We start from the raw sequence: 25,123 nt of genomic DNA, 5'->3' as shown, positions 1-25,123 counted from the left end.
TTAAATATTAGATTTTTTTTTAAGACTTATTTTCCTTATTTTTATTTTTAGATTACCTTTCCATCATCTAACACTTAAAGTTATAATTTAAAATGTATTAATACTTTTAAACGTAATCAGTTGCAAATCTCAATATCCATTTTTCATACTGTAAATTAACATAAATTCACTTTTTAAATAATTGTTTTTGGATGTTTATTTTATTTTTTATTATTAATAAAATAATTGTTTTCATTAATTTTTATTAAGATATATATTAATAAAATAATTGCAAATAATTGTAATAATTTATTGTTTTGCGTTTTAGTATTTTACAGTATTTTTAATATATATATATATATATATATATATAATTGTAAATGATTCTAATAATTTAAAATGATTGATTTTGGCTTTTAGTGTTTTACAGTATTTTTAATTTAATTTATATGTTTCATTTATATAAATTATACATTAATAAAATAATAGTGTTTTCATTTAATTTTTATTAGAATATATTTTATTTACATATTACTTATAAAACTGTAAATATGCCTTTACATGAAAATAGTGCTGTTTTAATGTATTGCAGGATTTTAATATTGTGCATACCAAACCCCTTTGCATCCATTTCTCAGGAATCCTGAAGAATCGTCTGGGCTGCCCTCCTGCTCTGCAGGGCCTGTCTGCCGTAGGGCGCGCTCCAAGCGAGATGTCTTGGTACAGGACGTCCACGTTGGGTCATCGAGGCGTCCCAGCCGCGTCCTACGGTCGTATGTACTCCGGTACTGGCTCACTGTCCCAACCCGCTTCCCGATACTCTTCCCGCGAACACCTGGATTCCCTTGCGCGACGACAGCGTTCACGTGACAACCTCGACCTGTTGCCAAGACGTCGCGAGCTTGGTGCCGAACACCTGGGTGGGTCGAGAGAGAGGCTTGGCCCTGTTCACAGCATCCATGCCTCCAGGGAAGATTTGGTGGGAAGGGGTGGCATAGTGGGTTTAATGGGAGCAGAGGGATCATTAAGCGGTTCGAGAACGCAGCTTAACACTCTAACAAGGCAACAGGCCTCTCGGGAGCACCTCGGAGGGGCTCTAATGAGCAGTCGGTCCAGGGAGCAGTTGGAATCTAACGGCGCGCAGCCCTGCAGGGAGTGGCTGAGAACCCTGCCACCCCGACAGCTCTCACATCCTGAGCCACACCCACCCTCCTCACCCCCTCCACCAATCACAGAGGAACCCCAGGAAACCCTTCCCTCTCGGCGTGGCCGCCTAGACTCCGCCCCCCCATGTAGGTACCCACCATCTGCAGCTGCACCAGGAGCTCCGTCCAGTCGCCCGCCCTCTAGTGAACACCTGGATATCCTCTCCTCCATACTCGCCTCCTTCAGCTCCTCTGTCTTAACCCCGCCCCCTAACCCTGTCTCTGCCTCAGCAGGCCCCTCCCCTTCCCCGCCTCCTCTCTCTGCAACCTCTCAGAGCGTCTCTGAAGTGTCACCTGACTCTGAGTAAGTCCAGCCCCTGTTTTGTCTCCATTTGTAGTCCTTGTTTGTTTCATTGTCATCCTTGGTTCTGTTCAGTTACACAATGTCAAAGCTGCTCTTTTCCATACAACAAAATGCATGGTGATCAGTTGCAAATATTGTGTGGTTTACAGCTACAATAATAATAATACTTTTTAATTTTAATTTTTATATTTGTGATCAACATGAAAAGTGCTATTAAAAACCTAAATAATATATATATATATATATAAATTAGAAAATATAAGTGTTTGTGGGTATAAAATTATTTTAAAAATGTTAAAATTATTATTATTATTATTATTATTATTAGTTTTGTATTAAAATAATACTAATTAATAATTATATAAATAATAATACTTTTTTTCAACATGAAAATTAAATAAAATATGACATTCCAAACACATGAATTGTGATTTCTAGTTAGTTAATCATGATCAGTAGCAAATTTTGTGTGGTGTACAAAAACAATAAAAATATATAATTTTTTACTTTTTAATGTATTTTTTTTTTAAATTTTGAAAATAAAGACATCCTAAAAATATAAATATATAAATTAGAAAATATAAGTGTATGTGTGGGTATAAATTATGAATATAATTAAATATATATTATTTTATCAGTTTTTAATTAAAATAATACTATTTAATAATTATATAAATAATGTATTTTTGTTTTTAATTTTTTGTATTTTTTGATCAACATGAAAATTGTTACAAAATATTAAAAAAAACATTTCAAACATATGATTGAATCAATTAATTAATCGTGATTTCTAATTAATTAACTTTTATGTGGTTTACAACTACAATAAAAATAATACTTTTTAGCTTTTTATTTATTTATTTATTTTACAAGTGATCAACATGAAAATTGCTATTAAAAATAAAAAACATCCTAAAGAATATAAATATATAAATTAGAAAATATAAGTGTGTGTGGGTATAGAATTATTCAAATATTTAAAATGTATATTATTTTATTAGTTTTAATTAAAATAATACTAATAATTAATTATATAAATAATACAAATTTTTTGTCAGTATGAAACTGGTTATAAAATATATATATATAAAAAAAACAATCCAAATGAAAGAATGAATTAATTAATTAATTATGATTTCTAATTAATAAATTATTTTGTGTGGTTTACAACAACAATAAAAATAATTCTATAATACAATAATAACTGTAGTTGTGTGTGTGTGTGTATATATATATATATATACTTATATATATTTTTTTTTACAAGTGATCGACATGAATATTTGCTATTAAAAATAAAAACATCATAAACAACATAAATATAGAAATTAGAAAATATAAAATATGTGTGTGGGTGTAAAAGAGTTAAACATTTTTTTAAAATAGTATTTTATTCATTTTATATTAAAATACTATTAATTATTAATAATAATAATAGTAATATAAATAATAACACTGTATTTCTTTGTTTTTAATTTTTTGATCAACATGAAAATTGTTATAAATTATTTAAAAAATTCCAAAATATGAATAAATTAATTTTATTAATTAATGTATTAATTGTATGTGTGTGTATAATTTGATATATTATTATTATTATTATTATTATTAAATAATATTATTACTTAAATGAAAATGACAATTTTTGTTTTAGTTTTTTCTTTTCTTTTCTGTTTCTTTTTTAAAAGTAATCAAGATGATATAAAGAAGCAATCTAAATATACAAATGAAAGATATAAATGTGTATAAATATATATCTCACCCAGAGCACTAAGTGAGCTAAGACTGCTAATTATTAATTTTCCTGTTCTGTCTTTTCGTTTTTCTCGTTGCAGAGTTAACAGAACTGATGGACAATCTTGATGATTCCTTCGCAGCCCCATAATGCACCTCTGCAGATGGGCTCAAGAATCACAGGACATAGCCAACCGGAGCAATCAGGACTCCTGTGTAGGACATAAGAGTGAAGATGTTCATCAAGGGCTTGAGATATCACCCTCCTGAGAACAGACAGGAAATCAAACCAGAGAAGGTGATGATTTCTACGATTTTCATGTATCCAAACTACAAACCTCAGATTTCAGACCAACAGCTGAGACGACTGCTCAGAGACACAGAGAGAGCGAGAGAGAGAAAAAACTGTACAGAACATTTTTATACGTTTTGTATCTTTTTCATCAAAGATCAAAGAAAAATCTCTAGTGATGTTTTTGAAGATTGTGTGGATATGTGTTTAAGTGGGTAGGATCGAAAATCATTCTCAAACCCATTCCGAGCCAAAACAGTCCCAAACAACATTCCCACTCCAGTCTTTCCATTCCAACCTGTATTTATGCAACAAGCCACGCCCACTGATAGACAAGAGGGAGTCTATGAAGAACAGGATTGGTCCGTGTAAATGCAAAACTTATTGGCCCAAGCATGGGATTGGTGGGAAACTCCAGAGACAGTGATTGTAATTATGTTTGGACCGTAATGATTGTCAATCAATGGATTGTTTTCAGACAAGTGACTTGATTGGAAGACTTTAGGTTGGTCTAAACACATTTCTTCAACAAACTCCAACAAACTAATGCTTGAATGAGATGCCTGAGTATTTTTGGCCAAACTGCTCTAAAATAATATTGAAGCATGTGTTGAAGTTTGTTGCAGCTTTGTCAAGAGGCCTTTTATTCATTTGTGACTAGCCTACAAGCATATTCAAGACTTCGTAGCATAATTAATATCCAGGCTTATCATAATCCATAAGATCCAAATCAGCTATTCAGGAGGAAATATTTAATCCATCTTTGATTTCTTTTCTAACAAAGAGCGCATATCTAAATATCAGTCATTATTGTCTCTGTGGAGTATTAAATAATCTTAGTGCTTCAGAGGAAGGAGCTAAATACGGTCATTGAGGTAAGCTCATCTTAAAATATCAAGCTCCAGTTTAAAAGGGAAATCATGCTTCATCATATGCTTCATCATATGACTTTATCTCTTTAGTCATTTGCAGTATTACCATGAATTTTGCCAAAAAGAGTGCCCTACGTCCTTCCTTTTATACCTCTTACCTGTCATAAAGTGCTCCAGTACTTTTTCTATTCATGCTTTTATAGTTTATTGCATAACTTTATCTTGTACAGACATTAAATTAATTTATTTTATTTATTAATATTTATTCAAATTCATTTCTCTATCATAATCAGTGCTGGACTGTTTCTATAGAGCGTATGCGAGTTTTTTGTTTTGATTTATTTATTTATTTATTTTTTTTATAAGAGCGAGATTTCATCTGTTTCAAATGCTTTATGTGTGAAACTTTTGTACATGTACTGTCTGATAAGTCCCCTTCTCTTCTGTTCACAATACATTCTGGGAAAAAGAAATGTCCTCTGTCCATCAGAGAGAGACAGCGGTGGAAGACAATGATTGGGTGGGAGAGAGAGAAAAGGGGAATGTATAATGGCTCAACATGTTTATTGTGGGACATGTTGTATCCCTTTTACTTATGGGGGTTTTCAGTAAAGAAAAAAAATCCGCTACCAATGGGCAATGAAAGGGAGACCCGTTGGGCGTCAATAAAAGAGTTATTGCTACCATGCCTCCTGTTTTTTTTTCCCCCCCAATATTCAAGACAAACACTTCTGTGGTTTAAAAAATGTAACTTGTTCATCACATTACACATCTTTCTAAATTTCAGTCAAATCAAATGTAAATTACATCTAATCTGCTTTTACAGTTCTCACTAGTTTAATTCAGTCTAACATTCTGTTTCACTGATTTACAGTCTACATTTGAAATCATCTTTTACTCACCCTCATGTTGTTTCAAACCTGTATGACTTTATTTCTCGCAACATAGAACGTATATGATTTTAGAACATTATGAGGGTAAGAAAATGACCATTTCCATTTAATCCACCTTTTTTTCTGAACGCGCAAGTCTCGTCTGACTGGAATGATGCTTTACATTTCCGGTCTCTGGTGTTTCTAGTCAAATTAACGTATTTTCCGAGCAGATAATATAACGTTAAAGCTGTGAAAATGGTTTTATAATGCACACGGCGCCATAGTTTTATCACTTCACAGTGTCGCAATGAGCGTCTTTTTGCATTAACTCACCTGTCATAGTTTAATGAGTGGGCAATGACGCGACGCGACGCGACGTTAGCTGCATTGTAAACAGAGGGGACATAGTGAGGCGAAGTTTGCAGGATTTTGTCCACGAAATGATCAGCGCACATATTACTTTACACAGTATTTTAATGTAGGCTCTTTAAGTCACGGTCGTTATCTCATACAGTGCCGGACACCGATATATTTGCTGGTGCGCAAAACACTTAGCTTAAACAGGAATTCCTTAAGTTTATTGCTGTTATTGTGGAAGCCAAAAACTACGACGGCGTTTTAGTGCCACCTTAAAAAAAAATAAAATCTAAGATTACGAGATTAAACTCGTAATATTTCGAGAATAAACTCGAAACTACGAGAATAAACTCGAAACTACGAGAATAAAGTCGAAATGTTACGAGAATAAAGTCGAAATGTTACGAGAATAAAGTCGAAATCTTATGAGAATAAAGTCGAAATGTTACGAGAATAAAGTCGTAGTAATACGAGATTAAAATCGTAGTATTTTGAAAAAAAAAAAAGTCAAAAATTACGAAAATAAAGTCGTATTTTTACGTGAATGTATTGTACGCTTCCATCCACAGCACAAACCGACTGAAGCTGTCAATGCAACCATTAATTGCAATGCCGTACGGCTTGAGTTTATCATATGAATCCATATGCCACAATGCGTTGGGACCCCGGCTGAAGTACTGAGCGCGCCGGTGTTCAACTCCTTCAGGATCGATTGCTTTATTTGATCATCATCCTCATAAGCCGCTTTTCCACTGTCGTGCCGAACGGTTCTTAGAACGCTGTCCGTCTCCGTTGTCATGCACATCCCCTCAGCATTTGTTGGTAACCTTATACCTGTCGTCGCCTTCTGTTTATTTTATTTTTTTATACGTTGTTTATAGTTGTGTCCTTTTTTTCTGTTATTTAACGAAGTCCCAAAAACAGAAATATCTGATCATCATCCATATCTCTGTTTATATTACAATTGCGTTACCAAGGCAACGACCAACGCATTTGTATTTACATTCCAAAGAGTTCCGTTATCAGCACCATAGTGGAAAATGAAACCGTATCCGTGCTGACTGGCCCGGATCGGCACGGAACGGAACGGTTAAGCGAAGAGAACGGTTCGGGCCGATAGTGGAAAAGCGGCTAAAGTCTCTTGAGAAACAACATATCCTCTTTGAGTAGCACGCAGATGTAACCATCGATATCCGTGGAGTCGACCACTGGTCGCAAAAGAGGCAATTTCCTCAATGTCTGTCTGATTTTTTCTTCTGAATAAATTAAGTTTCCTACATGACCGCTGCAGTGTCCTTGTACTAATTATAAGTCCGTGCTGATGCGCCAAAAGACAAAGAATTTCCTTATTGCTAAATCCTAACCTAAAGTAGGACTTAACCAGATCCTCCACATCCATAGTTTCTCGCAATTCTGTGATTTTTCTCGAAACATTTCGACTTTTTTCTCGTAACATTTCGAGTTTATTCTCGAAATATTACGAGTTTAATCTCGTAATCTTAGATTTTTTTTTTAAGGTGGCACTAAAAAAACAGTACAGTCGTAAAAAACAGTACAGCTTAACCCAGCAAAATTTTTATATTTGGTTATATTGAAAAAGTTTGTTTAATTAATAGAGTGTTTTCAGGACGTCGAGTCATCGTTCGGCCATATTGGCGGCATTGAACTAAACAGTGCCACTGTACCGAACGAAACTCGCATAATTTTTTTGATTATTGCTACTGAAAATGTCAATTACTTTCATGTTTGGGGCTGTACTAATTGGTCAGACCGGGAACAACGTTTAGAGTACTATAGAGTGACAAAAGTTATAACAAATCAGGAAGAAGAGTCTAAAAGACTGTCTGACGAACAAAAGGCGTTTGTGGTTGGCCACAACTGAACCAGGATTTTCCCGGGCAGGAATCTTGACAACATTTGTGTTCTTTTTTATAATTTCCGGTCAGGTAGGTGAAATACTAGGCTAATATCTTAATTAGTTCTGCTTGTATGTATCTTCATCACCTGTTAACTTTAGTTTGTCAAAATCTTGCGCCCTTTCCTGCTTACTAAGTCCTCCTCTATATGATTTAGCAGCTTCCACACATATTTTCCATGGTTTAGACAGCATAAATTAGCAAAACAACATATTTAGTAGTACATTAACATGCAGTCCATGCTGTTGTTTACATCTGAGTAACGCCAACATGGCTGTGCATCCAGGTAACTGACCAATTTGTGACACAAGTGCAAACCCTCTATTCAGTTGTTCCTTTTTTTTCACCCCTATTAACATGGATTTCTGTGGAGAACAGAACAAGAAAGCATCCAAACAGAAATTAGAGAATTTATCGTGGCGGATTATCGGATTATTCTGAAAAAAGGTGGATATCTTTAAGATTTTTCATATTTTGAAAAAGAACAGATGGCTCTGTTCCCAAACACCGTATACTAAGACAAGTAAATGAACAGCACTGAACTTAACACTGAAGCTAAATTCACCACTCTATGAGTAGGAAGTCCATTTAAAAGAAGCACTTATTTACCTGAAAAACCTGCATAGTATAAAAAGAGCTACAGTGAACTGAATCAAAAGATTGGTCCTGAAGACATTGTCCTAAAACAGTCAGAAGTGATGGATCCAAGGATAGATTGCGGACTGGCAGTGTCCTCTGAAATGTTTTCCACACATTGTGCTCTTTCTCATATTTGCAGTGTAATTTCTTACCACACTGATTTGTAATGTAATGTTTGATGCTGTTTACATTGTAATGTAAATAGCATCAAACAGAGGCCTTGGAGAACCTTAATCAATCCTTGGTTTGACCCACAAGCATTAAATTAAAATGCTATACAGTAACATTAGAAATCTCATTTCAGTTCATTTCCTCTTCTCATCAAGCACAAGTATCACGACTAAATATCACCTCAGTGCGCAATTCTGGCCTGATTGTAAGGGTTTTGGGACAAAAGAGAAGAAATTGTTGAAAAAAAGTTGTTATTTTTGTTTTCTTTGCACGCAAAACGTATTCTCGTAGCTTCATAAAATGAAGGTTAAACCACTGATGTCACATGGACAGTTTTAACGATGTCCTTATTATCTTTCTGGGCCTGGAACGTGGTGGTTGCATTACTGTCTATGCAGGGTCTCAGATTTCATCAAAAATATCTTATTTGTGTTTGAATATGAATGAGGGTCTTACGGGTTTGGAACGACATGAGGGTGAGTAATTAATGACAGAATTTTCTATTTTGGGTGAACTTTCTCTTTAATTTCTGTTATCATTTACTTCTCCTCTTGTCACTACAAACATGTAAACATGTATGACTTACTTTCTTCTTCTGAACACAAAATCAGATATTTTTAGAATATTTAAACTGTTTTCCATACAATGAAAGTCAATGGGTTCTAAAACAACACTGTTCCAATTCTATTGCATGAACAAAATGAACACGGCACTTTTTTTTCTTTTTTGTCTTTTGTGTTTCAATTATAAACTTACATTTTCAGGCAAACTAGCCCTTTAACTATCCCACATTTGACTGAATCGAACGCAGCAGCATCAGTGTTGATGAGAGAGAGCATGAAAGGAAATGAGATTTTTATCGGCTATTGAAACAAAGCCTGCTTAAGTGAATTCCCCCCTCCATATGATACACATGGTACATTCCTAAACACCAATTAAGTTTAGTCCACAATAAAAAAATATTGTTTTGTAAATAAACAGCATTGCTAGAATAAAAAATGACTTTCAAAAAGAAAGCAAACATAGCTAAGACGTCATAAACATCTGAGTTTATGCCTGTAGATGATCGTTTTCCTCGCTGTCGCTACTGGAAGGTGGATGATCTGTGCCGATCTTCCGTAGTTTGGCTTGATAATATCTCTTCTTGGCCCGCGCCGCCTTCTCTTTCTGTCTCACTGCTTTCCTCTTCTCCTCCCACACACACTGCTGCAGCAGTAACAGACTCATCGTTTGCTGATGCTCCAGCTCAAACACTTCCTGTCGACGTGCCTCCCATTTTGAGTCTGAGGTATAAGAGTCCATCAGCGTTAATGAATTCTCAGCTGATCCTCCGGCAGGTGCACGAGGCACCGCAGGCTCTCTGTGTGGGGTATCAAAGTTTGCACCCCTTGTCCCTGATCCCAGCCCTGAGGTGCTTCCTGCGTGGGTTGAGTAGATGTGGGAGGGACGGCTGGACCTGGAAGAGACTGAATGTGAGTGGAGAGGAGAGGAGGCAGAGCCAGGAGGAATCCCAGAGTTAACAGGAGGACGAGTTGGTGAGACCAATCCAAGTTCAATGGCTAAGTTCTCCTTGCTGTCTACTTCCTGTAAAGCTTCATTATTGGGGTACATTTATGTAATAAGGCTTAAAATGGCATGTTATATTGAGAATATAACATACATGCATTGTACATGTAGTGAACACAGGAAATACACTACCAGTCAAAAGTTTTTGAACAGTAAGATTTTTAATGTTTTTAAAAAAAGTCTCTTTTGTTCACTTAGCCTACATTTATTTGATCCAAAATACAGCAAAAGCAGTAGTAAATATTTTTACTACTTAAACTAACTGCTTTTTATTTAGATATATTTTAAAATGTAATTTATTCCTGTGGTTAAAGCTAAATTTTCAGCATCTTTACTCCAGTCTTTAGTGTCACACGATCTTTCAGAAATCATTCTAATATGCTGGTTTGCTGTACAAGAAACATTTTTTATTATTATTATCAATATTTAAAACAGCTGAGTATATTTTTTTCAGGATTCTTTGATGAATAGAAAGATCCAAAGATCAGCATTTATCTGAAATAAAAAGCTTTTGTAACATTATACACTATACCATTCAAAAGCTTGGAGTATAATTTGATTTATTTTTTAAAAGACATTATAGAAATGAACATTTTTATTTAGAAACCATGTTTTAAACACATAATACATTTTTACAAATCAGAATATTAGAATGATTTCTGAAGGAACATGTCACTGGAGTAATGATGCTAAAAATTCAGCTTTGAAATCAGGAATAAAATAAATTAGGAATAAATGACAAAAAAAGGAATAAATTACATTTTCAAATATATTAAAATAGAAAAAAGTTATTTTAGATAGTAAAAATACTTCAAAATTGTACTGTTTTTGTTGTACTTGGAATCAAATAAATGCAGGCTTGGTGAGCAGAAGAGAATTCTTTAAAAAACGTTTTAAAAACTTAGTGTTCAAAAACTTTTGACTGGTATAGTGAATGCAAAACTGGTGAAAATGTATAAGCCTAGTGTAAGAAACAGTGAATATTATAAAAATTAATTACCTTTTTTAAAAACTTTATATTTGTATTTATGTATATTATATATCTGCTTATATTATATTATATTATTTTATATTATATTATATTAATTATATTATATCTTTACTGACACTTTTTAATCAAAAAATCAAAATCAAATCAAATAAAAAATCTTACCCAAAACCTGGTTACATATACAGTATGCAATTCTAAATTAATATTATAATACTTATAAATTAATAAATATATTAATATGCAATTCTAAATTAATATTATAATATTTATAAATTAATAAATATATTCATATTACATTTTCACCAGAGTTTCAAGGTAACTACATTTCCTATGTGTACTGCATGTGAAATGTTAACCTATACATTATAACATAATGGTCCAAGCAAGTACACTTTCCATGCCACAAGACAGTTAATCATATTTTTGTAATAAAATCTGCAATATAAAAGAAAACGTTTAGCTCAAGAGGTACTTTAGTAATCCTTTTAAGGCCGATTTCAGTCTTACATCATTTTGACTGTGGTCAGCATCTTCATGCTCACTCCCATTAGTGCCTGAAAGCCCCATCACTACAAGAGAGAGAATGACTCAATTAATCTCCTTCCTTGTATAATTACAGAGCTGACAGCTGGAAAGAGTGGTAGTATTTCATCCTGAAAAAGAGATGACATGACTATTAATTACCTGCTCCAGGTGAGCCACCCCTAACCGAGGCGTAGCTGCCATCTCCATCTACCTCTTCCAGACAGGAGATCAGGTTTGGTACCAGTGCAATCACTTCTCTCTGCACCTGACAAGAACCACACTGTGTGTTACTTGAATTTTCAAAGCATATAACTGAATTATAGGCACAAAAGAAAGACCTCAATTTACCTGAGTGAGGGCAGACACAGGAAGCCCAGCTGCCTGCTGTTCCTGTCGCTTCTGCAGCGCTACACGACATTCCACCTTCAGCCGTTTCCACAGTGTCTTCAGAGACCCGATGCTGCTGGGGGGTCGACTAGGGAACGCCGCATTAAAGGCCTGAGCCAGCTCCGCCCATACAGCGTTCCGGTGCACAGTAGTGTTGGTGTCTTTCCGAAAGTCCTGGACTGTGTCCACCACCGCATGGATTCTCCGAAGCAGGAAAAGCTTCTGCTCCAGAGTGAAGTTTGGCATGCGGTATGTCATGGTGGTCAGCATGAGTGTATTTGTGTGTGACTGGGTAAGAAGGCTTTTATTGAGGTACTATTTGTTACTTCATTTATAGAAAATCTATTTGTATCTATAACAGAACAGTCTAGTTTGTCTACTTTTACATGGTAACATTTGCAGTATCACAGTGTCAGTTTTGGAGTTTTACACTCCAGCATTACAGAAAGTGAGGTTGGTTTGGTGTCGTCATGTGCAGCACACATCCAGAGTTTCAGTTGCAGTGATATGTTAAATTCTGGATGCCACAGGTAAACTGCTTGATCATCGGTGTTCGAGGAAAATGTATTCGGGATCCTCCTGATGCACAAGGGGTCACCAGCCACACTTGTGGAGTCTGTAATTCAACAGACAAAAAGCAAAATGAAGGGAAAATGCTGTTTTTGGATCCTAATACACTCTTAAAAATAAAGGTGCTTCACAAGAGAAGATCCTTTTTATGTCTAAATGGTTCCATAAAGAACCTTTAACATCTGAAGAACCTTTCTGTTTCACAAAAGGTTCTTAGTGGTGAAAGAAGGTTCTTCAGATTATAAAAAGGTAAAAAAGAGATGGTTCTTTAATGAACCTTTGACTAAATGGTTCTTTGTGGAACCAAAAATGGTTTTTGTATGTCATCGCTGTGAAGAACCTTTTAAAGCACCTTTATGTTTAAGAGTGTATGTGACACTGGACCACAAAACCAGTAGCCAATTAGCACTGGAATATATGTAGCAAAAGCCAACAAAACATTATATGGGTCAAAATGATTGATTTTTCTTTTCCATTAAGATATTTGGTAAATGTTCTACCATAAATATATCAAAATGTAATTTTTTATTAGTAATATACATTGCCAAGAACATAATTTGGACACATTTAAAGGTGATATTCTCAGTATTTTGATTTTTTTGCACCCTCAGATTTGAGATTTTCAAATAGTTGTATCGTGGCCAAAAAATTCCTATCCAATTTCGAAGAAAAAAAAAGACCTTTATGACTGGTTTTGTGGTCCAGGGTCACATATCTGTTCTTCCTCTTGGAAGAATTAATGAAACATTTGATCTTCGGGGAGAAAGCCTCATGTGCTCCATTAATTGATTTCTGAGAGTCGGTTCTTTTGAACAGTTCGTTCCAAAGAACCGGTGATTAAAAACAGTTCAGCAATTCTTCTATATCATAACGTCGTCAATAATACGTAGTAATTGCTGTTATATTTTTTTGCGATTACGTTTTGTTGATAAAGGCGTTTATTGTAATTTCATTTTTTTACAGTCGTTATGCAGCTAATAATACATTTTTGAAAACGTATTTAGAATTTAAATATATTGTGCATTTACATTGTTGTATCTTGGCTTTTGCATGTTTTGTAATTGTTGCATTTGATAAATTATATTTAATGTCACCAACTCTGTTGCGAATGTTGATAAATCTGTCTAAAAACAAAATACTATTTTTAATTTTATTTATAACAGTTCTGTTATTTAGTTATAAAACTGAATAAATGAACCAAAACCCTAGGTTCATTTCAAATGTTTTCATCCTCAACTCTCTCATCGGTTCTCGGCTAATTCAGTTCGTTTCGAGAAAGAATCGTTCAGTCCGGTTTGGTGAACTAGTTGAACGACTCATTGCAACGGTCAGACTCAACAATTCGTTCCGGAATCGCATCGCTAGTAAATGCAAGAATGAACAAAGAAGAAACAAGCTTTCAAAATCACCGATCCGCCTAATATTTCAGGTGCAGGTGAAACGGGCTGCATTTTATTATTATTAATATTATTATTATGGATCAGCTGTTCTCGTTAGCCACAGCGCTAAACCCGAGCATCGCACTATACAGAAGTGAACCTGAGCTGCGATTTAAGACTATAGCTAGAGCTCACTGTTCTTAATGAACCTCTCATGCATTTACACAGCATATTATGACAAACTGATATTGTGTTATTTATATTAACCCTACTTACATGCAAGCATCAGTCTGACGATTTTATCCCGAAAATATTACACTTTGTCCCCACCCCCTGGGTTTAAGCGGTCCGTAAGAAATTTAAACAACAGACTGGAGACACATGCGCAAAATGACGCTCCGGGCGTAAAAAAAAGGCAGTTCACTGGTTTGTGCATTTTATATGATTTGTATACCATTCTCTTGAGATCCACTCAACACATATGGTTTGTGCATCAGGCAAAATGCACAAATCAACGCGTTTTAACAGTAGAAAGCGCAGGACTCGTTTCATCCAATTGAGTGCGAGTGTGGTGCGGTCTGTGCAGTATTGAACAGCGCGATTGGACGCTGCGCGGTGTCAACGAGGAAGCGACAACACATGCATGCAGCACAAAACATGCTGGAGCTAAGATGAAAGAAAATACAGCACTTTTACATTTCACTTTCTCTCAGAATAAACACACGATCTCTGCAGGAGACGCGTAAGTCAAACTGAACTTAACAGGGTTGTTGTTACGAGGAGAAACATGCAGAATCAAACAGTAAATTCATTTGATGGTAGCTGTGTCCTGTTGACAGATGACTGACGTTTATTCTTTCAATAAATGGGTTGGTAAATCCTTAGACTTTATGGTAGTTGTCCTTTGTAACATTAGGCTGGTCATTAGTATATAGTGCAGGTCATGACCACATTGCGGTATTTTATAAATGACTCAGAAAAGTTAGAAACCAAATGTTCCAAAACACAACTACCAGTTTAATATGATTTTTCAAACAAGGCGAGGTTAGTCCTGGGTTGAATTATTCAAATAATGGTTTTTGTTTACATGACATTGACTTAATCCAGATCAGGGATTCTCACACTTTCTGTCAGCCGAACCTCTTTGACCTAAAGTATTTATCTGAAGGTACCAATGAGATTTTTACGTTAATATTAAAATTATTTAACCATTTACATGTTTATGGTTCTCTGATATTAGTTGAATTAAAATGACGTGCAGGTAAACATACTAAAATGTTATGTTTTTTAGTCAAGGCTTTATTAAATTGTTGTTTTTATTAAGAAAAAAAAATATATATACACCTTTTTCTTTAACATGGAAAAAAACCTATAGGTAAGACTTCCGGTTCATTATTCACTATAGAAAAATAACGAGAAGAATAATAGTGTGCAGTAAATGCTAAAATGTCTGCAATACAAACCAGTGTGTTCATAATTAAGATAATACATAAAAAAAATATGGTAAGACACACCAATTTGCAGTATGGAGCAGCAAAATGAGCTGTTTTGTACAGTTAAAAATAGCTGGATGCAGATGAGACCAGAAGCCACCCCCATAAAATTTACAAATGGCCTCACCCATTCTTATGGGAAGAAAAAGGTGGATATTAAAAATCCCCCACACTTCATCACAAAATATTTTAATATAACATATATATATATATATTATACAATATAAAAATGTAATGTATTTTTCCAACATATATTTTAATCAAATACAATACTAATGTGATTCAAGTTTAAGTAGTGTGTTGGATTTTTTTTTTTTTTTCCTAAAATATTTTTCTAGTTTATTTTGTATTTTCATATTACAGAAATATGAATGATTCAAGTGTGCACAGCATTAGATATATTTATTTATTAGAATGTTTTTAAAATTATTCATTTTAATTATACATATTAATGTTTAATTAACTAATAGCTCACAAACAGTTCCTTTGTGAACCCCAGCATTGAAAATTAGGAGGATGTTTAAAATTGTAAAAGCAATACCCTCATGCAATTATTTCTGCTGCAATATTACAAACATGTTAAATATCACTGTGGTAATGTATGTATATATTATGCAACGTAGGGATTTGGAGTAACATGGGGACACAATACGTTTTAGAGCATCTTTGTGAAAACAAACCTGAAAAGAGATGTGAGATTTTGGGGAGAAAAATGAGAGATTCTTAGTGCATTCCAGTGAATTATTCACGGGATATATTGTAAATTAAATTGTTAAATCAGGGGAGCAGACCACAAATGCACAGCAAATAGCAAGTGTAATGTTATTCTCCTGCTGTCTGAAAATAGAACATGAAGACAAATATATAGCTCATTCAGTCAAACTGGCAGAAAAGGATTATTTGTAGCACAACTTTTTGATTCGTTTCAGTCTTTCTGAGTGGAACTTCCCCAAAGTATGCTTTTTAGACAATTGCAAACAGTATGCATTTAAGTCAGTTTCATTTACTTGACAATAGAGAATAACAGAGTTTTTGTTCTGCTCTAAAAGTATTCAGCCTGCTGTTCAGACCGCTTGAGATGGCATCTCCTGTAGAGTCTGCTGAGATGAGGAGCGCTGTGCTTGTTGCTCCAGTGACTGCGCTGGAATTCCTGGGGGAGGATTTCTTGCTGACAGGTGACTGACATTCATTCTGTTAATGAACAGGTAGAAAAATATCAAAATAAAAATCCATGTTTTATTCAAATATGTAGGCTATGACTCATGGTGAGGTTTTTTTTCTGCTGGAAGAGTTAAATAGGCCAAGTTCTGTAAACCTGGCAAAGAGGATCTGAGTTTTCTTCCTCTGCTGAATTTCCTTCTTTTACTAATAGAAAAAAATGTGCTGGGGAAATGCGTAAATTTATCTCAGTATCCATAATGTGTATTTGTGTATTTATCTCTATGAACATTTCCATATTCATATTCATTTAATAAATTCTTTACTGTTAATTGTGTCATTTTGTAGGTGAGGGACCAATCCTCTCTGTGTACAGTCTTCAGGCATCTCCTAAAGAATGTGCATCTTTAGATGTTCTCCACAATTACCGTATCCATGGGATTCGACCTAGTAGAAAACATCTGTTTGGAGAAAGCCAGTTCAACAACGTAATCTCATCTGAAAGTTCTTTGAATAACAACAAGGAGGACATCATTATTTTTGGAGGAAAAGGAGTTCGGCTCGTCAGCTTCAATACTGGAGGACGATGCCTAGAGCTCGTTGGCCCTCTATTGGAGCTTCAAGACTGGGTGCTGGACATTCATTGGCTGAAAGGACAACCACACCCACTGTTAGGCGTATCTTTGGCTCACAATGCCGTGCTCCTCCTAGATGCAAAATCTGGTAACGTTCTATCCTTCTACTCTTGCATAGAGACCTGTCTTCTCTACTCAGCACTTATGGTTGGTCCAAATTGGGACTCTTTAGTGCTGGTTGGTGGGACTGTTTTCAATCAGCTTGTGCTGTGGAGGCCCACGGGGACCAAACCTGATGGCCAGTCCCAGGTGGAGAGACGTCTGCTGGGCCATAGTGGAGTCATTTTCAGCCTTTGCTACCTTCAGAAATCTGGGTGGCTGGCATCTGCTTCAGATGACCGCAGTGTTCGATTGTGGAGCGTCGGCACGCTAGGTGGAGATGCAGGTTGTGGAGAGGAATCGCCAACATGTCTTCGGGTGCTTTATGGGCACCAGGCACGGGTCTTCTGTGTCAGGCTTGCGGAAAACCGCGTATTCAGTGCAGGAGAAGATGGCGCGTGCTTGCTCTGGGAATGGGGAGGTGAAGGAAAGGTGGGACGTACATTGAGAGGGCATAGGTCAGGTGGAGTGAGGGCTCTGGCTGTCAGTGAGGGAAGTATAGAATGTGAGGAGGGATGGATGGCTACTGGAGGTGCAGATGGTGGAATAAGAGTATGGAGAGTTTCAGAGGAGAAGAAAGACAGTGAGGAAACTGAGACTCAGTTGGATCTGGGGTTTAAAGGGCAGGGTTGTCCCAAAGTGGTCCGATTAGTGGGTGAGGGTGAATCGAATACAGTTCTGGTCTGTACTGATCAAGGAGAGGTGTGCCTTAGTCAGGGTGACACCTGGGATGTCATTTGGCAAGGGGGAGCAGAATTCCAGTCCTACTGTGTGATGGAGATCACAAGCATCCAAGTCCATAATTCAGACTGCATTGTGTGGTTGTGTGCAGTGGGTAATCTGAACGGAGGTGTCCAGGTGTTTCTTGTAGGGAAACCAGAAGTGGGAGTCTTGCTAAGGGCTGGTGAGGGTAAAGTTCACTCTGTACTTTGGGTCAAGGGACTGTTTGAAGGGTCCTGGAGTTGGTGTCTTCTTGCATCCGGCTCAGAGGGACTGGTTTACCGATGGACAATAAAAGTGATAGAGGATGAATCAGGCCTGCATATCCAAGAGGAAACTCTTCTTCCATTCCTGCTGCCACCCTGTGCCAAACGCTGGCTGACTGCTGCAGTTACCTTGTCACAGAGAGAGGGGTTGTACCTCTGTGGTGACAGGAGAGGGTCACTCCTTCTCTACACTGAAAGAGAAGAGAATGACAAAAGAAATGAAGAAAGAACAGACTTAAAATATCAAGAACCTGAAAACAAGCAAACGGACCATGGTGGTCCTTTGTCTCCGATCAGTACTCTTTATGGAGTCCATGGAAAGCAAGGTGTGACTTCTGTGTGTGAATATCAAAACTTGTGTTACAGTACAGGTCGAGACGGATCTGTAAGAATACTAACCGTTGAAGAAAACGCCTTGAAGGTGCGTAGAGTTCAACGAGCCTGCAAAGGCATGGAGTGGCTAGAGAAAGTTCTGTTTCTGGGCTCGGATGGATCAGAGGTACAGGGAAAGTTGCTGAATGAGAGAATCGAGAAGAGGAAGATCGATCGAGAGAGTGCAAGCGTAGCTGAAACTCGGTTTGTAATTGCTGGCTTCCACTCAGTCCACTTCGTTATATGGGACCCTCACAGACAAGAGAAGCTTTTATCAGTTGCCTGTGGAGGCGGCCATCGATCCTGGGCCTACAAACGGCCAATACACACCAACGCAGATCCTCAAGCACATACACTTGGACAAGGTACCCTTGTGTTCATCAAGCATGGAGCTGTCATGGCATCACGTTCATTAGCATCCACAGAAACCGACATGAATGGACACACCCTGAAAGAGGGACTACATGGACGAGGCATCAGCAGCGTTTGTCATCTTGGTAGTCTGTCCAAGACTGGACAGTTGCCAGAACTTTGGGAAGTTTTTGTTACTGGAGGGGAGGATACCACAGTAGGTGTACTTGCCATCAGTCCACAGAGTGGAACTGTTAAAGTGCTTTCAGTTCTAACAGACCATATCTCGAATGTTCGTGCTCTGGCTGCAATTAGAAGAGGAGAAACAAAAGGGAGAGATGAGGAGACGGATACTTTCTCTGTCTCTTCCTTGGTGTTCTCTGCGGGTGGCCGGGCCCAGCTGCAGTGTTACCAGCTCCTGATTCGTTTGGATGAGCAGCAGGGTCAGCCAGTCTGTCAGGTCACTCAAATAGCTGGCCATCGATTGGATGAACAGTGGGAGCGGAAGCGGAACCGACACAAGACTGTCAAAATGGACCCTGAGACAAGGTGTGTGTGAATGTATCTGTTAAAATATTCTCTACTTTACACATTTGGATCTAGAGTCAGGAAAGTCATTTTTAGTATCTTAAAGGGATTGTTCACCCAAAAAGAAAATTCTGTCATCATTTACTTACCTTGAAGTTCCAGAAGAAGATATTTCGAAAAATCTCTCAATGATGTTTTTTTCTTACCTATACTATGAAAGTCAACTGGGTCCAATGTTGTTCGATGGTTGGGTGTAGCTGTTTTGAAGATCTCTAACCACCAGAGGGCGGACAATACAATGTACCCCCGTCCCATTGTAACTCTGCTTTTCTAACAGAGAGATTATGGGTTTATTGTGCAAATGCTTTCTCATGTTTGCAGGTACATGTCTATGGCTGTGGTGCATAATGGGACTGATAGTGTCCTGCTGGCTCTGGGCTGTAGTGATGGTGCAGTAAGGTAACTTGGTTTGAGATGGTGAAAAATGTGTTTCAAGTTTTTACATTATACGATTAACGTATGACTGTGTGTTTTCATTTGTAGGCTTTTCAGAGTGAATGAGAGCAGTAAGAGTGTTGACATGCTTTGGGAGTGTTTTTATCATCAGAGGTGTGTGCTCAGCGTCGCCACCTACGAGCTGGAGGAGTCCCAGGATAGAAAGTAAGCCACGTTTATGCTTTTATGCATTTATCAAACTTTTGTTCCATATTTTAAAATGTAATTTCTTAGACTTATTTTCCTTTGTCCTCTTTCTGTCTTAGGCTTTTGTTGCTATTCAGTGCCACTACAGATGGTTGTATATCTGTGTGGGATTTAACAGCAGTTTTGAACAGTAAGGCTAGTGTCAGCTGGCAGGGTGAGTCATACATACACCATACACATAAACACTTGAGGTTTTTTTAAATGACGCGATTTTTTTTATGTTTGTGCAAATGTGTGCTTGTTATGCTGTAGTTAAGAAGAACCTAAATGTTTTATGTTATTTGTTTGCATTTGTTAAAAGGGATTGTTCCCTCAGAAATGAAAACATCTTGTTCTAGACCTGTTGCCGAAAATGTGTTTATTAATAATATGTAGTGACCAAGGTCCAAAAATGACACTGCATTTGCTTTGACTCAAAAATTTTATCATTTTTATTTGATTACAAACCCAAGACAAAAACTGACTGAATCCATGCCAGAACCTGCAGTTTTGGGTGCCATCAGGCTTGAATCTGGATATAGAACTGTAAAATGTTTATGCTAATAACAATTTATCCTGTCTGTGCTTCAGGTCCATCAGCCCCGTTCTTTTCCATGCCTGTCCATCAAAGTGGAGTCAATACGCTCGCCTTATCACCTAGGAGAGAGATGAGGCAAATGGAGGAAAGTGTTATCTCATTGGCCAGTGGTGGAGATGATGGACAGCTGTCTCTACTGCATATTAAGATAGATCAGAAAGAGCAAAAGAATGGAGGTCCGTCTCTACAACTCCTTGCTCATTGGTCGGTGCCCCTGGCACACTCTTCCCCTCTCACAGGGTTATGCTTACTAAACCCCACCCTACTGTTGTCCACCTCACCGGACCAGCGCTTGTGTTTGTGGAGTGTGAACAGTGACGGACTCCGCCCACTGAAGGTGCTGTTCTCACACACTGCAGATGCAGCAGGGTTGTGGGCATGGCTTGGACAAGAGGGAGGGGCCTGGGTGGTTGTTTGTGGGCAGGGCCTACAGTTGTTTCAGTTAACGGAAAGAGAGATGGATGAACTGAATGAAACTGTTAAGAGGACAGTAAAAGAAGAGGAGAGAAAGAAAGTAATATTTCCACATCATGTTTCAAGGATAAAACACTGACTTTAATTTGTGATTTATAAATTAAGACGGCAAAGATTTTTGATTGCAAAGTTTGAGTTTTTCAAATAAAGATCTTTTTCTAATATATAATGTTTTTACTGTGTCAGGTAAAACATCTGGCGAAGACATTTTTATGTTTATTTTATTTTTATTTTATGTGACCCTGGACCACAAAACCAGTCGTAAGGGTCAATTTTTTGAAATTGAGTTTTATACATCACCTGAAAGCTTTCCATTGGTGTATGGTTTGTTAGGATAGGATGATATTTAACCGAGATACTGTACAACTATTTGAAAATCTGGAGTCTGAGGGTGCAAAAAAAAATCTAAATATTGAGGAAAAGTTCTTAGCAATGCATATTATTAATCAAAAATTAAGTTTTGATATATTTATGATAGGAAATCTACAAAATATCTTAATGGAACATGATCTTTACTTAATATCCTAATGATTTTTGGCATAAAAGAATACAATGTGTGTATATATATGTATGCTTTTTGATAGGCTAGTATATATAATAATGTTGATATAAATTAAAATATTGGGGAAAAAATAGAAAAATTAAAAGTATTAAAAGCTTAAACTGAAATAAAAAAGTAAAGCTATATAAAATAACTAATACAAATGACAAAAGAACATAAAAATGACAAAATAAAAATTAAAATATCAAAATAAAAGCCAATTTAATGAAAAAAGCCTATTTATTTATTCGCTGTCAAATCGGTTAATTGCATCCAAAATAAAAGTTTGTTTACATAATGTGTGTGTACTTTGCATATTTATGTGTATAAAAATATATATATATATATATATATATATATATAGTGTACATGTATATGTGTGTGTGTACTGTGTAGTATATACACAGTACACACACATTATATAAATATTATGTAAACTTGAACTTTTTTCGACTAATCAATTACACTAATATATATATATATATATATATATATGTGTATATATTGTAGTATTTTAACACGGTTCAGTGTGTTACCATTATGGGTTTAATGGTTAGCATAATGGGTTTAATCTTTACTATTATTTTATAATATGAAAAATACTAAAAGTATAGAATGAGCTGGTGTGTCTAAACTTTTAAATAGTGCCAAAAATGAATTTCCGTCTGTTTGTGCGTGCATGTGTGTGAGTGGCTCATGGTTTGAAGAGTCATGCACGTATAATGTATCAGTGTTTTTCTGGGCTACAGGCCAGCAGGTGTGTGTGGGTGGGTGAGTGAGAGAGAGAGAGAGGGTACAAAGTGTGTTAGGGGGGGCTCTGGCTGTGCAACTAAGTATAAATATTTCACCCCCTTCTCCAGTTCCCTTTTGTTCATCATCATAGTGGCTCAATGGCCAACCCCTTCAATCCACAGCTGAACGAATGAAAGCGAGAGAGGAAAGAAATAGAAAGCATGTGAGGAAGAGACAGATAGAAAAGCCCCATTTGGGTTTGCAGAATGTAAAAAAAGGAATAAAAATCTATTCATTTTTAAAACTGATTCTGTGATTTGAAAAGAAGACAAAATGTGAAAAGAAGAGGATAAAAAATTAACGTGAGTATAAAAAAACATTTCAGCATTAGCAAAGTGAATTTGTGTGTTGTGAGACTTGATGTGTTTGAAAGGAGTCACAGTGTGTGTGTTCTGATTTTTGGAAAAAGGATGTCACGATTCAGAGAAGCCTTTAAAGAGGATGAATCTGGAAAGAAGAACCCTAAGATGCCTCAAAAACGAAAGAAAAAAGAGGCTGAAGATAAGGTATGGCTGTTCCACAAAAATTAACTACAGTAAGTGGATTGAATATACAGTGCAATATAGAATACACTGTTTGAACACTTATGTGTGTGGTATCACTATACAGGGCAATGCAGTGATGTCAAAGGATAGGCTCCCTCTGATTGGTTCATCAAGCAGTAAAGCTGCAGGTACTTTTATAGTCTATATAGAATCAAAAGTGCATTGTTCTATGACAAGGTGTCATATATTGGCTTATTTAAACTGGAAATCAGATGTTTTATGAATCAGACTTAAAGAGATAGTTCACTCAAAAATGAAAAATTTGTTGTTAATTACTCACCCTTATAAAATTTACATATGAACCACTGGACTATTTTAACAATGTCTTTACCACCTTTCTGGGCCTTGAATGCGGTAGTTGCATTGCTGTCTATGCAGGGTCAGAAAGCTCTCAGATTTCATCCAAATCTTAATTTATGTTCTGAAGATGAATGAAGGTCTTACGGGTTTGAAACGACATGAGGGTAAGTAATTAATGACAGAATTTTCATTTTGATTTTGTCCCTTTAAGGGGTCATTGCATGTGAAGCAATGCTAAACAGTCCTGATATGTGACATATAAACTGTGTGTTTACATTGATCTTTGTTCCTCCTGTCTACACAATGATACCTGAGCTCATCAATAGACAATAGAAATTTAGGAGGTGCTAAATTAATTAACTGCTATTGTCCAAACATTCGACTTTGTAATGTGACTTGTTAGGTGAGAGGATAATGGGAACTGAACATGTGTGTGAGATAAAGTTAATTAAGGGGGATTTAGAAATTAATGAGATTATGTTTCCTAGAGCAAAACATGTAACTGATTATGTTTATAAAGTAAGAAGATATAAAGTCACAAATCCAAGAAAGTCACAATTGTGAGAAAAATGTGCAAATACAAGATGTAAAATTATGAAAAAGTTGTATATAAATTTAATAGCTGAATTATAAGATACAAAATCACAAATATAAAATAAATTAAAGATACACTACCAGTCAAAAGTTTCTGAACAGTAAGATTTGTAATGTTTTTACAGAAGACTTTTCTGCTCAGTAAGCCTGCTTTTATTTGATCCAAAAATCAAATAAAATTTTATTATTTAAAATAACTGTTTACTATTTGAATGTTTTAAAATGTAATTTATTTCTGTCATCAAAGCTAAATTTTCAGTGTCATTACACCACTCTTCAGTGTCACATGATTCTTGAGAAATTATTCTAATATGCTGATTTGCTGTTTAAGAAAGATTTTTATTATTACTATTATTATTAATATTTAAAACAGAGCAGTACTTTTTTCAGGATTCTTTGATGAATTAGAAAAATCAGCATTTATCAAAAAAAAAAAAACAAAAAAAAAAAAACTTTTGTAACATTATACAGGGGGTGGGGTGGTGGTGTTTAATTTATAGAAATTAATACTTTTATTTAGCAAGGATGCTTTAAATTAATCAAAAGTGATGATAAAGACATTTATAATGATGCAAAAGATTTTTTATTTCAAATAAATGCTGTTCTTCTGAACTTTCAGTTCATCAAAGAAACCTAGAAAATTCTCCTCAGCTGTTTTCAAAATGCTAATAAATGTTTTTGATCAGCAAATCAGATTTCTGAAGGATCATGTTGAGTAATGATGCCAACAAAATTCAGCTATGAAATCACAGGAATAAATTACAATTTAAAATATATTCAAATAGAAAACAGTTACTTTAAATAGAAAAAATATTTCAAAATTGAACTGTTTTTGCTGTACGTTGGATCAAATAAATGCAGGCTTGGTGAGCTAAAAAGACTTCTTAAAAAAACATTAAAAACTTTCTGTTCAAAAACTTTTGACAGGTAGTATATATTTGTAATATATAAAGTCAGAAATATGAGAAATAGTTTAAATGATATAAAGTTGCAGTTAAATCACAGTAATAAAATATAAAGTTGCATTTGCAAGAAAGTTGCACTAATGAGACTCAATATAGATATATAGTCTCCAATTACAAAATAATATTGTTGCAGCTAAGTATTAAAGTCTAATTTTTTAATCTAAAGGAGAAACAAGCTTCAATACAATTCTGATTCTTATATTTTTTCATCTATTCTGTTTTTAGCGAGGCCCTCTTTGTCCACTCCTC

At 35.7% G+C, this 25,123-nt stretch overlaps 3 protein-coding genes and 1 long non-coding RNA gene across 6 annotated transcripts in view; 3 read left to right on the top strand and 1 right to left on the bottom strand.

The window, feature by feature from the left end:
• The window catches only part of celsr3 (cadherin, EGF LAG seven-pass G-type receptor 3), a 71,972-nt gene extending 67,059 nt beyond the window's left edge, over positions 1 to 4,913 (top strand). The window contains 2 exon segments of the mRNA XM_051116877.1: positions 618 to 1,488; positions 3,324 to 4,913. Coding sequence (XP_050972834.1) covers positions 618 to 1,488; positions 3,324 to 3,351 — 899 coding nt within the window. The 3' untranslated portion in view covers positions 3,352 to 4,913.
• Positions 4,914 to 5,131: 218 nt separating this feature from the next.
• LOC127169474 (uncharacterized) lies at positions 5,132 to 14,157 on the bottom strand. Its single transcript, XM_051116881.1, has 5 exons — positions 14,039 to 14,157; positions 11,775 to 12,429; positions 11,586 to 11,691; positions 11,409 to 11,470; positions 5,132 to 9,928 (listed from the first exon to the last, which is right to left on the bottom strand). The coding sequence occupies exons 2-5, from the start codon at positions 12,081 to 12,083 to the stop codon at positions 9,395 to 9,397; spliced, it is 1,011 nt and encodes a 336-aa protein (XP_050972838.1). The 5' UTR covers positions 12,084 to 12,429; positions 14,039 to 14,157; the 3' UTR covers positions 5,132 to 9,394.
• Positions 9,743 to 11,809, top strand: LOC127169475 (uncharacterized). The gene is made up of 3 exons (XR_007828250.1): positions 9,743 to 9,879; positions 11,521 to 11,658; positions 11,750 to 11,809. It is a non-coding gene; the product is annotated as an uncharacterized LOC127169475 (long non-coding RNA).
• On the top strand, positions 11,981 to 21,299 carry wdr6 (WD repeat domain 6). 3 transcript variants are annotated; one of them, XM_051116880.1, is made up of 7 exons: positions 11,981 to 12,062; positions 16,305 to 16,430; positions 16,762 to 19,405; positions 19,766 to 19,843; positions 19,928 to 20,044; positions 20,146 to 20,240; positions 20,657 to 21,299. In XM_051116880.1, the coding sequence occupies exons 2-7, from the start codon at positions 16,334 to 16,336 to the stop codon at positions 21,214 to 21,216; spliced, it is 3,591 nt and encodes a 1,196-aa protein (XP_050972837.1). In that variant the 5' UTR covers positions 11,981 to 12,062; positions 16,305 to 16,333; the 3' UTR covers positions 21,217 to 21,299. The 3 variants fall into 3 exon arrangements, with proteins under 3 accessions (XP_050972837.1, XP_050972836.1, XP_050972835.1); XM_051116879.1 differs by lacking the exon at positions 11,981 to 12,062 and adding an exon at positions 13,672 to 13,812; XM_051116878.1 differs by lacking the exon at positions 11,981 to 12,062 and adding an exon at positions 14,366 to 14,504.
• Positions 21,300 to 25,123: the final 3,824 nt, after the last annotated feature.

This window comes from Labeo rohita, chromosome 8, assembly GCF_022985175.1.
Source record: "Labeo rohita strain BAU-BD-2019 chromosome 8, IGBB_LRoh.1.0, whole genome shotgun sequence".
Classification (NCBI taxonomy): Eukaryota; Metazoa; Chordata; class Actinopteri; order Cypriniformes; family Cyprinidae; genus Labeo; species Labeo rohita.
The sequence above is the reverse complement of the archived record's forward strand: the minus strand, read 5'-3'. Positions and strand labels throughout refer to the sequence as shown.

Coding starts and splice junctions, on each gene's coding strand:
- LOC127169474 (XM_051116881.1), bottom strand. CDS start 12,083: ATGCTGACCACCATGACATACCGCATGCCAAACTTCACTCTGGAGCAG. Junction 11,471..11,585: donor GGGTGGCTCACCTGGAGCAG/GTAATTAATAGT, acceptor TCTCTCTTGTAG/TGATGGGGCTTTCAGGCACT. Junction 9,929..11,408: donor CTGACCACAGTCAAAATGAT/GTAAGACTGAAA, acceptor GAAGCTTTACAG/GAAGTAGACAGCAAGGAGAA.
- wdr6 (XM_051116880.1), top strand. CDS start 16,334: ATGGCATCTCCTGTAGAGTCTGCTGAGATGAGGAGCGCTGTGCTTGTT. Junction 19,406..19,765: donor AAAATGGACCCTGAGACAAG/GTGTGTGTGAAT, acceptor TCATGTTTGCAG/GTACATGTCTATGGCTGTGG. Junction 20,045..20,145: donor GAGGAGTCCCAGGATAGAAA/GTAAGCCACGTT, acceptor TTTCTGTCTTAG/GCTTTTGTTGCTATTCAGTG.